At 42.3% G+C, this 15311-nt stretch overlaps 1 protein-coding gene across 2 annotated transcripts; it reads left to right on the top strand.

Annotated features, from left to right (window-relative positions):
- Positions 1 to 1198: 1198 nt before the first annotated feature.
- Positions 1199 to 7903, top strand: LOC128141836 (myosin regulatory light chain 2, smooth muscle minor isoform). 2 transcript variants are annotated; one of them, XM_052787079.1, is made up of 4 exons: positions 1199 to 1350; positions 5813 to 6010; positions 6174 to 6335; positions 7404 to 7903. In XM_052787079.1, the coding sequence occupies exons 2-4, from the start codon at positions 5827 to 5829 to the stop codon at positions 7574 to 7576; spliced, it is 519 nt and encodes a 172-aa protein (XP_052643039.1). In that variant the 5' UTR covers positions 1199 to 1350; positions 5813 to 5826; the 3' UTR covers positions 7577 to 7903. The 2 variants fall into 2 exon arrangements, with proteins under 2 accessions (XP_052643039.1, XP_052643038.1); XM_052787078.1 differs by lacking the exon at positions 1199 to 1350 and adding an exon at positions 4025 to 4179.
- Positions 7904 to 15311: the final 7408 nt, after the last annotated feature.

The following is a 15311-nucleotide window of genomic DNA, read 5'->3' as shown; positions in this document are numbered from 1 at the left end:
CGGCACGCGGCAGAAACACAGGAGATGTGACAGAAGCCACCACGCTTCCCTGTAAATAAAAAATACTGCCGGCAGCACCTGTGATAAGGAGAACGGTGCAAGCGGGAGACCTTTCTCCTGATCCAGCTGTGGCCTGGTGCTCGGCAGCCGAGCGGAGATGTTCCGCCTGCTGCAGCACCATGCTCGCTGCCCCTGCACCAGGCGGGGGGGGCCTGGGGAGGCTCTGCCCAGCTGCTGCACCTCCCGGGTGCTCGGTTAAGAAGTTTTATTTCCCTCAGTAAAGTCAGAAATACGGGTAATCCCTCAGCATTTTCACAAACGATGTGAGAACTGAATATACCCGAGACCTCTGTTACACCAGCTGGCGTTGGCCTAGGCGGGTAAAAACTACTCCAGGATGGGATTACATGCAGACGACAAACCGGCATAAACCCCCAGGCCAAATACGCAGCCTTACTTATTGTCTCCGAACCCAAGACAGACAAGTAATGAACTCGTTAAGAACAGTCTTCCAGATCTGTTGTTGCAACAGCACCTCCTGAGAATGCACGACAGTAATAAAATGTATTTTTGCGTTCTCATGGCTTGGTTACCGGCTCCCCCCCGCCACCGCGCTGTCCCGGATATTCAAAGACAGCTGGGAACACGGTTTGTTTTTCTGTCAGAAAAGGAGAACAGCTGAGGCCTGCAACGCTTTGTGAGACAGCTGCAACCCTAACTAAACAGAGGTCCTTGGAAAGGCGGGTGTTTCGCGACGTGCGGCTCCCAGGGCGGCTGGGACCGCCGCCGCTGGCCCGGGGGACAAACACCCACACGCACCTCCACGCACCTCCACGCACCGCGAAAACAGCGCCCGGCCGAGGGGCGGGGCGGGCCCCGCCCCGCCCCGCCCCGCCCCGCCCGTCACCCCGAGCCAGCTGAGCAGGAAACTCCCGCCGTTGCCTTACAAGGGCAGACGCGGCGCTCCCTCCGCCCCCCACCCCTGGAATGCGGTGTCCTCACCGCGCTGCACCAACGCTCCTTTCCGCCAGGGGAGTGGACGGCACAGAGGCCGAGCCCGAGGCCTTGACCTTATCCTCCCGAGGAGGGTGGAGACCCTGAGAGGAAGCGTGCCTCACACAGTCACCCTCGGGACATCCCTGGGCACGGTTTGTGCCGCCTCGTGCCGAAGCGACGAGCCTCGTCGCCGCCCCCCCCCCCCGCCTCTACGCGCGGTTGGTCTCGCCCGCGCCTTCCTTCCTCTGCGCCGGCTGGGCGGCGGCCGCTGGCTCTCCGGAAGTGCCGTTGCCGCCACAGCCGTTCCCCGCCGCGGTTGGACCAGGACCCTCTTCCCGCTGCCGCCGCCTCCAGGTGAGGTGGGGCCGCCGCCAGCGCTGGGCCGGGGGGCTCCGGCGACCGCCTGCGGGGTCTGGAGCCGGGGGGAGGTGAGGCGTGCGGCGGGCCGGGGGCAGCGCGCCGGGCGGGGCCGCCTGCGGCGCCGGGCCGGGGGGTCGCTTGCGGCGTTACCCGCCTCGGGGACAGCCCCCCTCGGCCCTCGCCTTGCCGCTGCCGGGGCCGGCTGGAGGCGTGCGTGGCGCGGGCCCCGCGGCTGTCCCTCGGCGGGGAGCCGCCCTGCGCGGCCGGGCCCGGAGAGCGACACCGACTTCGGCGGTGGGCCGTTCCCGCGGGCCCAGGCAGCCGGTCGGAAGGGATCAGCTGCCTCCCGGCCGCATCGACCCTCTCTAGCCGTTTCCTCGGCATTGCTAGAGCAGGGGAAGGGCGAGTCTGAAAGCTCCTGCGGTTGGGAGAGGGTGAGATAGCAGGAGGGGTCGTGAGCCTGTCCTTTCCTGCTTACTTACGCTTTGAAATAACTATGGCCGCAACAAAGCTACTGGGGACAGTTCGTGGTGGTTTCCACTCCCGAACTTGCAGATAGAGGCTTTCTTGAGTCACAGACGCTAGATTTTGAGGCAAGTCTGACTCCTGTACAAAAGTTTAGGAAAACTTACTACTGAGGAGTGTATTAAGATGGCTTTCAAGTCTAGGTGAGATTGCCTCGGGTAATTTTTTTCGAAGCGTAATCTGCTCTTTATTGAGCTTTGCCACAGATCTCCTGGAGAGTGCCTTGCTCTTATCTCTTCCTGCTAACCACCCAGACTGTGATGGATGCGTGGTTGTACCTGGTGCTGTAACCCATTACGTGGACAGAACTTGGGATTTAGCTTTGAGGCTGACTTTTGAATGTGGTGTTTGAAAAGAAGGTAACCATTATATCTTAGTTCATGCAGAGACTTTCTTGGGTGCAGGTTGTGGGGCTTTATTGTGTGGTGGGGTTTTGTGTCTGTTTGGTTTTTTTTTAATTTTGAGTGATAGGCATTCACAGTCATTATAAAAGTAATGTTGAAACTTCTGGTCACTGCCTCTAAAGAGATCCAGCTTGCACTGCTGTTAGTGGGTTGTGAAGTTTCATATCTTATTGTCTGGCTCAAGCTCTTTAGTTGCTCGGATTTGTCTCCTCCTAGGGTTTATCTTTTTCCCAGAAGTAAGGAGCATAAGATGACTTTCTGTGCTTCTGTAGTTTGATATCCATTGCTATTGCTCAACTAAGCAAATGAATGTACAAGCAGCACAGAGTGGCACAGTGCTATTACTACCTCTCTAGTCTAGTGGGTGCAATTTATTGATTTTTTTTTTTTTAATGTGCAAATCTTCCTAAATAAAGGCTATAGTTTCAGAAATATCTTATGGTAAGTCTTACAGGCAAGATCTTGCATTAGAAGCTTCTTGAACAGTTGCCAAAACAAGGCCCAGGCCATTCAGTGCATCATAGTATTAAACAACAGAGACTAAACCATGACTTGTCATGACTCGTACTACCTAATGTGAAGTATGTCCACTTTTTATCTACCGAAATTCTTCTATTTTCAGTCTATACTTATTCTATTTCAATTATAAAAGCATGATTACTTTTTTTTTTAAATAAATGACCTAGTGGATTTATCAGATGAAATCCTATTTTCTCTAAAATTAGTGGGTCCAGTGCTTGACTCAAATGAGGTTAGTTCTGGCTTGTTACATCATTCACTGTTGTACCCAGAGAGATAACAGTAAGTGAACACTTGGAACTTTTTAATCATAAATCGATCTCTTTAACTAACTAGATTGATGTCCTTGTTTCTCTGAACACATTCCAATTTATCACCCTCTTTCAAATAGAGTTTCCCAGAGCTGAGTGCAGCATTTCAGGCATAGCTGCACCAAACTTGGGCTGAAAGGCACCGCAATCTTGTGAGACCTAATGTTTCTCTATATACAGGCTGACAGGTCTCTTGAAGTGAGAGTCATGCCTTCTGTATTCTGTACGGCTTCTTCCCAAGCCTGGTTGAGAGAAACTTAGAAAATAGTTACACAAGCACTGGCATATTTTTAATCTTCTCTAGTACAATATTCTGATATGGCAATCTTCTGAACAGAATTAAAAAGAAAGAGGCTCTCTTCCCACCATGTGTAGCTACAGTTGCCGGTAGTCTGCTTTTGTTACCTTCTTTTGATGAGGATTGAATTGTATGTGAGAGAATTGCAGGTAGTGGCTTGCTGTGAGCACTGCCTTGCAGCATGTGCAAAGTAAACTTTTTAGTTTACTTTGAATAGGCCATATCCTGAAAACTATGAATTATTTCAGAGAACAGTTATTAACAGATATTGTTTGACTGTATTTTGGGTAGTGGAACTTTTAATCAATAATTTAGAGTTTAACAGTAACTTGCATGAGTCTTTTTACTGAGGTAAGAAAAAGACTGCAGTTATGCACAACCCTTGACTGCAGCTTGAAAGCAAACTGCCTTTATTGTCAGCTGTCTTCATAAATACCTAGATGTCAGGAGTTCATATTTATTTGTTGAAGTGTTGTTGGAGGCCAGACATCTCAGATAGCTTGTGGTTAGTGAATGCAATGAAGAGAACTTCAGTGTTGTTGAATGATGCGCAGTTGCATTTCATAGGCTATATTTAGTTTGGGACATAATGGTTTGTTTTATACGTCAGAAGAACGTTGCATATGCATGTAGGATTTAAAAGCGTGGAATTAGCAGGGGAAATCAGCAGTGCACTGTCGACAGACTGAGAAGGACGTAATTATGGAATATCCTTTTATGATCCAGATGCTTGGTACAGCATGTCAGGTATCTGATACAAAGCAAGGTAAAATGTCTTTCCTTTTACTTAAAAATAAAAAAAGCTAACTGCTTTTTGCCTGAATATTGGATTAACCATGTAAGGGAATTACTTTGCTTAATTTTACTCCCTTTTTTTAAGGATGAATCCAAGTTAGTGACTTAAGTTGTGCTTTTCAGGAGGCTAACAGAAAATACTGTAACTGAGCAAACTATCTGAGAAACAGTTAGAACTGTGCTGTGACTCTGATTAGAATTGCATTTCTGACCAGATAATTTTTTTTTAAAGTTATAAAATTAATACTTAGTGTAAATTTCAAAATGTTGGCATTCTTCTGTCTACAGGTGAAGCTTAAATTTGTTGTCTTTCAGGACACTTGCTGCAGGTGCTTCCTGTAAAATTCAAAATCAAGGATGGAAGGAATATGGTTTGCATAACATTTGGTTTGGGCATAATAAAGGATTATGGCAGCATGAATTGTTTGCATTAGATTAAAGTGTAGAGGTGTACAAGACTTCTAGAAACAACATTAAACAGGGTCTACCTTACTTCGATCCAATAGCAATATTGAGGTCTTTGTGTTTGCATTTCAGTGAATGACTCAGCTTTTCGTGTTTGTACTGTCAACTATAGTTGAACACTAAATGTATCTCCCCAGCTAAAAAAGAAGCTGTTAACTTGAAAGCCTCACTTCTACCCTGATTATATTAGTGTTATAACATGTAAACTACCATCTTTATTTCTTCCTTTGACAGCTTGAAGGAAACAATGGAATTGGTATGTCTGTGATAATGAAACTGTAAAGATTCTATGAGAATATATAAATGTTTTAAAAGGTTGATAATTTAAAAGAATCTGCAGAGTTTTAGAACTATTATGTCATTAATTCATTTTAAAAAGAGTATCCTTGCATTTGCATATGTATTGTGTAATAGTTCCACTGTGTAAGAGAATAGCAATGTAATGCTTTTGAACCACATCAGTGTCCTTTTTCTAATGCACACAATCCTCCAGTTGACTTTGAAAGAACTCTAGTAGGAGTTCTTTGGCAGATCTCTCTTCCAGCTCCAGCACCATCCAATGATCTTCACAAAAGCCTTAGGCTCTTGTCAGGGTCATTCTGTGTCCTAAGACCTACTTACTGCTCTTCTAACAGCACCTATTCTAACAAAATGCTATTCAGAATCTAAAATACTTTTTTTTTTTTTCCCCGCCCAAATGTTAGTTTAGCATACTGCTTAATTAATTTAACCACTACATACTATGCTAGGTTAGCAGCCCATATCCTTCTACATGGTAGGTCAACAGTGCCTCCTAAACTAAGTATGTCAGCATCTTAATTTGTGGCAGATGCAGATAGAGTATTGAATCAGCAATACAAGCACTGTGTGAGTTTCAAGAACTATGATTTCACTTGTTTTTTTAATGTAGCCTGCTATTGGTGTACAGTGCCAGTACCTGAATCCTGAAAGACGTTATACTTAATAAGAAGTGAAGTCCGAATGAAAAAAAAAATGGAGCAGGAGATATTAAAATAAATGTGTACTTTGGGGTATTTGCTTATAATATGGAATTTGATATTCCTTTATCTATTTCTCCCCCAAGGACTTGTAATCTGATTTAATAAGGCTAAATCTTGGATATGTTTCTGTCTCCCTAGAACCAACAGCCAACATGTCCAGCAAAAGGGCAAAGACGAAGACCACCAAGAAGCGCCCTCAGCGTGCCACTTCCAATGTATTTGCAATGTTTGATCAGTCGCAGATTCAAGAATTCAAGGAGGCCTTCAATATGATCGACCAGAACAGGGATGGCTTCATTGACAAAGAGGACTTGCACGATATGCTCGCCTCCCTTGGTAATGACACTTTTCTGTTTACAGTTGCCAAGCAAATTTGTGCTGTTAAAATAATTGAGTTTGGGATAGCTTATGAGAGATGTCTCGGTTTGTATTGCGCTATGCATATTGCTTTTTCTTTTAGTTTGAAAGCTAAAACAAGTATGAATCCCTTTATTTGTAGGAAAGAATCCGACGGATGAATACCTGGATGCCATGATGAATGAGGCTCCAGGCCCCATAAACTTCACTATGTTCCTCACAATGTTTGGTGAGAAGTTAAATGGCACAGACCCAGAAGATGTAATCAGGAATGCTTTTGCTTGCTTTGACGAAGAAGCAACAGGTACGTGGGTAAAATAACAGTGTATGTGTGTTATTTCTACTTACCATTAAATAACTTTTTTTTTGTAACAATAAATACTTATATTCATAGAAGTGGTGATGAATTTTTCAAATCTGAAAATTCTGGTTTCTGCAAACTAAAAATCATGCCTGTGTCCTCATCAGCTGAATTACCTTTTCAAGCACTCTAAAACTTAAAATCCCAAGCATCTGGCACTTTAGTCTGTTGTTCAAGACAGGAGAAAGTAAAAATTGGCAACCAGGGTCTTAAATTGTTCATAACTGAAAATTCAGCTTCAGGGCAACTTTTGTAAGGGGTAGCCTTGTCTTCAAAGCTGTTGTGCTTTTATGAAGAACTTGTTGTCTGTCAGCAACTTGTATCTATGTTCCCTCTGTTAAGCTGCACTTAAAGGGGAAGAAAATGAATACAAGAAAAACCTTGTGTGACTCGCAAGAGTGCTGATAGAAGGAATCACAAGTTATATAAGGCTGATTGTATAATAAACAATGCCAAAAATGTATTCTTTGCAACCAGTCTAATAAATCTGAGTTTTGTCACTGATCTAAGATCAATTTAAAAATCTTTGAAATATTTCAAACTGCCCTGTGTTTCATGCACTCGTTGAACATTGGTAGTCAAGTTCCATTGTGGTTTTTTTTTATTAGTGGTTTTGAGTAGGAATGTTCAAGACAAATGGATCCCCTTTGTGTAAAATACACAGTTATTAGAAGGCTCAGTACTACTGGGAGTACAGCCCTGCTGTGGGGATGAAGGTCCAAGATGTATGCTGACAAACTTGTATCTTCTTTGAAACAACACAGGCAAATCATAAAATGGCCTTTACTTGAAGTAGTGAGACCATGCAGGTTAACTAAGAGGCTTGACTTGATTGAATGCTTGTAATTATTTGGCAATTATAGTAATAGGCTTTAATGGCTTTGTTTTCATTTGGCAACAAAGACTGTGTGTCTCTAATTGAAACAATTCCAAGAAAGAAATTATCATCCATCTATTAGCAGATAAATGTAAAAACTCCTTTTTCTTATGTCCTCTTACATTATGTTCTAGGGTTCATCCAGGAAGACTACCTGCGAGAGCTGCTGACGACAATGGGAGACAGGTTCACAGATGAAGAGGTAGATGAGCTGTACAGAGAGGCACCGATCGACAAAAAGGGGAATTTCAACTACATTGAATTCACACGCATCCTGAAACATGGAGCAAAAGACAAGGATGACTGAGCAAATATCCTGATACCAGCAGATTATCTCTACTTATGTTTATTTTTGAGGGTTTCTTCCTGATAGAACTTGTTGCATGCATTTAGCTTTACAGCTTCTGCCTTTCTCAATGTATTTATCTATTCCAGGCCATTTAGGCACATTTGCACCTGTGTAATCAGACTGGAAGTGGGGAAAATATTATGAGGAAAAGGATATGGGGACAAAGATCCCTGGACTTCACAGTCCAGGAAAATAATCTCAATGTTTCTGGTTTAGCTGGATTTTTACATTTTTGTAATAAATGCCATTTTGAAATAAAGATTGCTATATAGATAAAATACCTCATTCTCTTGTGAAGAATGACATTTCTATTATGCATTTACAAATGCAGGTGTTAGTTGTATTTTACTTGCAGTTGCAAATCAAGTTGGAAAACTCATTTTCATAATATTTTGTGCAGTGTCACACAGTTCTGAAATGCTCCTAGCAGTATGTGCTGGTGTCTTTAAAAATGCAGCTGTACAAATATCTTAGTTTTTTGAAGTGGCATCTGACTGGTGTAAGTAGTTAGCCAAAGAATAGTTAAGAAAGATTGTTACAATTGCCTAAGGGCCAGCAGAGAACACTTAGGATTCTTAAGCAGATATCATGTCCAGCTTTTATTTCCTTTTAATATTGATAGGGTTTTTTAGCAATATTTTCATGTCAAAGTTTGCATTCCTGTTTATGCTGGCAGTAAATGGGAATTGGGTATATTTTTCCCCCTTCTGCTGAAGTAAGCTCGTGCAAAGGAATCTGTCTCTGAGCTACAGTGTCAGTGCTGGCACTAATTAACAGCACTACATGGCTGGAAAACCTCCATAAAAGCTGCAGAACAGAGCTTTAATTTGCATGTGAGAATAAGAACAAAGTACTTCTGAGAATTAACTTGGTAAAACCCTATACATGCTAAAGTCCCTCTCACTTTTAAAAAGATCATACTTTTTCTTTAGCTACGTGGATAAGACTGCTTTTAAGCAAGCAAGACTCATTCATTCAAAAATAGCTGTACTGATGCTGTGTCTTGAATAACAAGAAAAGAGAAAGGTGGTTCTCTTAGTTCTTAGCATGATCATGTGTCTTACTCTCTCGGCTACTGCAGGCTGAAAAGCATAAGGGGAATTTATCTTACCTATGTATTTAGCAATTAAAGTGATGATCTCTTATCCAGAAACCATGCCCTGAGCTATTTTGCATGACTTACTTAAAAGACCCTGAGGAACAGGACTTTTACTTCAGCTAAAGGGCTTATAAAAGCTGAGACAGCATATACTGTAAGGAGGGTTTGTCTCATGTCCTGTGTGGTAGCACAAAGGCTTGGTTAGGGGGTGGGGACAGGGAACTGTATTAATGTAAGGAAGATGTTATTGAGAGAGAAGTTCCAAGTATGTTTGAGTATAACTAATGATGACCTTCCAAGTTCAGGTTTCCCTAGTATCTGTGTTGTCATGTAGCAGACCAGTCAACCTGCAAGTGGGTGCAAAACCCTTAACTGCTGGAAGGCTATGAGACCTATAGACGCAGCCAAGAGACCATATAAGAGCATCAGATGCATTTTGTAGCTAGGCAGCGAGGAATGTCCAGACAGCTGAGGTTGTGTGCTGAGGGCTGCAGGGATGTGTCATCAATAATCCACTTCCAAAAATAAAAATAACTTTGGTCACTGAAACAGCTAAAGATTCTGATGACTTGGTCTTGCATTTGCAGTCAAAATCTTGGAACCGAATCTTTTCTCCCTTGGGGTTCATATATAATGGTCTCCAAGCTCCACACCAGACTAAGCTTATGATGAAAAACTATTTTCATAGGCTGAAAATGCACACATGTAATGGTCTTACATCTACAGTGATGCATAATGCCCTGTGAAGCACTACTGAAAAGCAGTGATTTATTTTACATGACCCATTTACCCTGTTCTAAGGCTACATAGGCAAAGGTCAAATTGAAGCCAAAAAGGTGTTGCAGCTGCATGAGAAACCTCCAAAGAGGACTGTGTTTGTGTGAAGTGCTGCCAGTATATGCTTGCCTGCTGCTTTTTTTCCCCCTCCTCTGACTGTTGCTGGAGATACTGGTAACATGCAGCATTTTAACCACTTGGGATACACTCATTTCTACTCTTTACAATGCATTTACACAAATAAAACTCTTTTATCATGCAGTGATCAGATGACTGAAGCACTACACAACATGAAGTCAGCTTAATATACTAGCTCAGCAGCTAACTGATGTCACAGAGGTGGTGTTTGTACACTCTGAAGTAAGGATCCGTTTTACCGCTGACCTAAGAACTATCTTTAGATCACTTGTTTCTAGGATCACTACCATATGTGGAGAAACAAAATGTAACACAGGGGCCCCATCCTGGCACAGGACATCAGTAACAATATGCCTTTGTGTCCTGCCCACTGCATTTGTTCCAAAAGCTGGAAAATAGCTGAAATCTTGTCATCACGTGTTTCTCGTGTCTGTGGCCTTTTCTTGTAAAGAACATTACTAACCTATTATTTGGTATGTTCCTGGGGAGTTTCAAATGGCAACAAATAGCTCTTTTACCATACCGAAAGCATTCAGACAACGTAAATCCAAATGACAGGTGAGTAACAATCAAAGTAGAGTCAGGAACATTTTAGGTATCAGCAGTTAATCTGCCATTGGCATTGCCTGTGTACCCATGTTCCTATTCTGGCTTGCTTACTTAATTTTTCAAACTCTACTGTCATTTTTAGATAACGTCCTCCTTCAGAAAAGTGATTTAGGATGACAGTAACTCAGAAACAGTATTACAGAAGCCAGGAACAATATAGAGAAAAAAGAAATCAGTAAATGCCTCTCAAAGTGCAGCTTAAAAGTAAGTTATGAAATTCTGAAAAGCAATACTGGGGAAAAAACAACAAATTCCAACATTTTTGTTGTGCTCTGAGTAGCAGCTCCATAGAGTGATCAGTGTTTTCCCAAACTTTTGATATATTAGATGGAAAACTTTTCATCTCTAAAAAAAAACAAGGGGGCAGCACATGGCTGCTTTTGCTGTTTTCCTCTGCAGCCCATGAGCCTGTACACACATTGGTCCCTGTTCCCTGGGTCCACTCGTTCTGGGTAGGAGCGAGCTCAGTTGCTGTGGGCAGACAAAGCAGGCAGGCTGCTGTGGTAGCACACCCTTTGGGAATCCCCGCGCCAGACCTTGAAAAAAGTAACTTGTATTGCAAGTTTCAACAACGCAGAAAAAATACTGCCAAGGAGTGTTTTCAGACCAAACGTGATATTCCCTAGAGAACAGATCATACATAATAGACATTGCATCACGGGGCTTAAGGGGTCATGCAGTTTGTAGGAATGTAATAAATCTAAGGGAGATGTTTACATGTTTCTCGGAAGCATGTAATTTAACAGAAGGGCAGGAAATCAAACTGCCTCCTGCAAAATCCCAACAGCTTGCTGCATGCAGACTCCTCTGTCATGCAGCCGTGATTCAGTCCCTTAGTAAACCAGCCTTGCACTTTGACAAAGCTTGGGAGTCAGTTACAGGCTTAGGCAGGTCAAGACTAACTTTAATACATGTGCCTAAAGGAGCAGATGGTGTGTGACAGCAGCATTCATTTTAGCAGTCTTGTAAACTGCCACTGCTCAATTTTGCAAGGTTTATTTAATCCTTAATTTGTAATTTTCTCACTGTGACTATTTTAGGGTATCAGTGAGTACAACCTCACTAAATATTGAACTACATTTTGTTTTGTTTTTTTCCTTATGAATGTTGTGGGCATAACTCATTGAGAGTTAAAAGACCGCATTTCACAATAATTTCCAGCCTCTGTCTAGCATATTCAAGTGAGCGGGTGTAAAACGAGGCCTGCAAGCCCTGTCTTAGTATTTGCTAAAATAGAGCTGGCATCAGACATAAGTAACTTGAGCCTTGACTTAGCATCGTATCTAGCAGACGCTGGGGTTTTTTTTCCTCTGTTGAATTATTCTTCCTTAATTGTGCGCTAACCATCTCTAATGCAATAGGTTTTTATACTGGCAAGATACTACCACCCCACAAGAAGCATGTTGATTTTGAAATTGCTCCACCAGCCAACCAAAATTCTATAGCTACCAGCTAATAAGAAAACTGATAACAGCTTACTTTTTTTGTCAAACACCTGACTAAATACACTCCTCCTTGTTTTCTGGGTATGTTTTAAAATACCATTTTAGGCCTTTGGCCAAGCATTGAGCACATTTCATTTCCTTCCTTATTTGTACGTACATTGTCAGATAGATACAAATGCTAATTTAACATGCGAGGAGAGGGCACATATGTATGTCCTTAGCTTTAGCAGAATTAATTACATGTGTTTGAAAGACTGGAGGCCTCACTCTCTTCTTACTAAGAATACCTTATCAACACTTATTTTTGCATTTCACTTATAAACATTGTGGAATCATGGTGTCTGGCAATATTTCTGTTTAAAACTAGTGCAAAAAGGGGAGAAAAACTCACAAAGATTTGGCTAGAATTATTCCAATTGACCAGCTGGGATAAAAAACAAGTGATGGACATACAGCACAAGTGGCAGTACCGTGACTTCTTTATGATAGAGAACAGGTAGCAAGGGACAAAAACCCAGCAGATATCAACAGCCCAAGATGTACTTTTCAACATTTTCTCTTTTTTCTTTTTTTTTTTTAATTTGTGTTCTTCATTTATGAAGGACTTTGGACTTGGGAATGCAAGGAGCACCTTGTCTGCTGAGTCCAGTCCCTGTCAAACACGTTCCAGTGCCCATTCATACAGTGATTGAGCTGCAGATTTAAATAATTATATTGCGGGGGGTTGTTTTCTCTTGTTCTACAACACTTCAGAGACTGACTTTATTTTACTTATGTTCCATTACATTTCTCTGCTTTGTCCTTGGCCCTGGCATATCGTTGTCATACAATGCTCTAGAGAAGTTGTGTTCTCACCTTTTCCTCAGCTATGCATGCTGGAAGTTACCAGAAAGTCAAAACAGAGCTATTTCTCATTTTCAGTGTGGAGAAAGAATATATCTTCCTTCTATGGGCTCCAGTATATTCTTGAGAACCTTTATTTTTCATGCATCAGCATCTACATTGTGGCAGGGACCAACTGGGAAAGCAGTAACATAACATTTTTATTCGAGGTCTTTGAATGAGAACAAGGAATACCCCGCAGCTGGTGAGAAGTCTTGCTCTGAGGCCTTCCAAGAGACCCAAGAGAAGACATGCATTCAGAATCCCTTCTTTCACTCACAACTTCTCAAACATTTTCTCTTTGGATCACAGTGCTATAGCTATTTTTGGAAAAATTCCAGAACAACTCTGGGACACTCCCAGCATCACAAAAAGAATGACTGTCACTCTGATACAGCACTGCACTTGAGATAGCAGATGCCAGCTGGAATCACGGAAGAAGGGATGGAAAGGCAGAGGGATGAGCCAAAATACTAGGTGAAGCAATTGACAGTCAAAATGCTTTTGTTAAATGACTTAGACTTTTGATCTAGGAATGACTTAGAACAAAATTCGGAAATACTTGATTGTGCTGTCAATATTTAACCTCTGCAAGTAGCATTTGCTACTTTTGTTGAACAGTGATAACATGCTCAGAAAAAATGTCCTAATTGGCAAAACCTTCCATCCAACTTTCACACATTTTTAATTCTTAATTCAATGTGAAAATCACAAATATGCTTTTTCATTTAGTCTCTCTTTTTAGATTCTTTTGTTTGTTTCCCATGCGTATCCTCAGTCTTACTTCTATGATGACCAAGGGTATGGAATAGCTTCTGTACAAGAAAAATTACTTAAGTGGGACTCTTTGCTACAGCTGACGGAACATGCAAGAGCTCTCTAGAAGCAGAAGTAACACACAAGAGGTGGACATATAATTCAGCCCTAGCATTTCTTCCAGTACAAAGTCTAGAGCTTCGAATAAAAATAGGAATAGGTAGGTTCAAAATTAGTAAGGTGAATTTCTTCGTGTAACAAATAGCAACCTTGCAAAGGAATCCAAAAATACCTGCAAAGGATATCACGGATGCTAAATTTACATCAATTCAAGGATTACATATTAGGCAAGCTCATGAAAGAAGTTAATCATAGGTTACTAAATACCACATCTGGCTCAGGGCATTTTACCCCTCCATGAGCTAAACATAGTAGAGATTGGGAGAGGATTCTGGGAAGATATCATAGGCTCCCCTGATTCTTATTCTTCCCTAAATACCTGCATATGGCCACTGCTGCTGCTCTCCCCTTAAGACTAGGCTAAAAGCACCCAGTGTACTCTCTCCTCCAAAAAGAAGAGGAAGTATAGAAAAAGAGATTTTAAAAAAACCTGATGATTCCAAATTACAGAAAAAAACCAAAATTATAAAACCCTCCAGAGACCTGGTAGGGGACACCTCAGAGCATCTATTATTTGTTGAAGGCATCCAAGGAACACGTAGGCACATCCCACTGGTGCTTCACCTAGAAATGCAAGCAGCAGTAAGAGGACACAGGTGCTAGGCTTCCCCTTCCCCACTGTCAAGACCAATTCTGACTTGCTGAAAAGTCAGGGTGAGACTTGGACAATCTCATTTAACCCCAGCTTTGGGGTTCTCACATTCTTAGGAGGCAGCAAGATTTGAATGTTGAGCAAAACTCCAGCCTGAGCAATCCTGACAGACTTGCTCTGCTCCTCACTGTTGTGTATGGCCAAATGCAGGCGCTGGGGATGATCCTGGTATTTTTTATGGCCTTGCAGGGAGCAAGCGGTACACCATGACCGCAAACAAGCAGACCAGTCCCCTGGCCCCAACCTGTTAAGCACAGTTGCCTTTGTGGAGCAGACAGCACAGACACAGTCTGTGGGAACAGCAGCTCACCAAAGGATGGCCAAGACTTTGCTCCCTGCCTTCCACATCCAGAACACACATCTCTTTACAGCTAGGGCACACTGGACTAGGCAGACTTTTACTGTGAGCCAATGCAGCTGTTCCTGTAACATTAATGAGACTCATAAAGAAACATCATATGACACAGACTGATTCTGCTTCATTAAGCAACCAAGTAATCACAAATATTTGCACTGTCATTGTAATTCATCAGAGCTGGGGAAATGGAGAGAATTAAATGAAAGGAGGGAAAAGGCTTAGCGTAAATTGCTTGCTGTCTATAACAGCCTTAGAACTTAAGTATGAAAGAGATAATTTTGAAGACTTTTAGACAATCCAAAGAAAACAAACCTAGGAAAACATTTCAACAGCACCGAAGTATTTGAGTGTTTTAGATGGAAAGGACAGGCAAATTTTATACATTTTGCTTAAAAAGGTTTTTTCTTAAACAAGACTGACATAAATGAGAAAGAAGGTGGGAGTAATGAAGAAAAAAGTAGTAGAAGAAAACTGAAGAGTTAAGCATTTTTTTAAAAAATCATGTTTTCAGAATGGATCAATTAATTTCTATTCTGCATGGCTTATGCAGGAAATTATGCAGTACTGAGAAATAAACACGTTTGGCATACATTCTTGGGTGTGGTAGTGCAAGCATTTTTCCCCAGCCGACAAACCAAACGCTGTATAAAACCGAAAGCTCATCACTGGGTGGCACCCTTTGGTGGTACAGCACCACCAGCTACCCCAGCACCCTTCCAGCACACAGCCAGCCCCACAGCTCCCTGGCCCCACATGCTCTCGCAGCGGCCGGCCGGCACACAGGGCAGCAGGGAGGG

Source organism: Harpia harpyja, chromosome 5 (assembly GCF_026419915.1).
Source record: "Harpia harpyja isolate bHarHar1 chromosome 5, bHarHar1 primary haplotype, whole genome shotgun sequence".
Taxonomy (NCBI): Eukaryota; Metazoa; Chordata; class Aves; order Accipitriformes; family Accipitridae; genus Harpia; species Harpia harpyja.
This window is presented reverse-complemented; position numbering and strand designations above follow the sequence as displayed.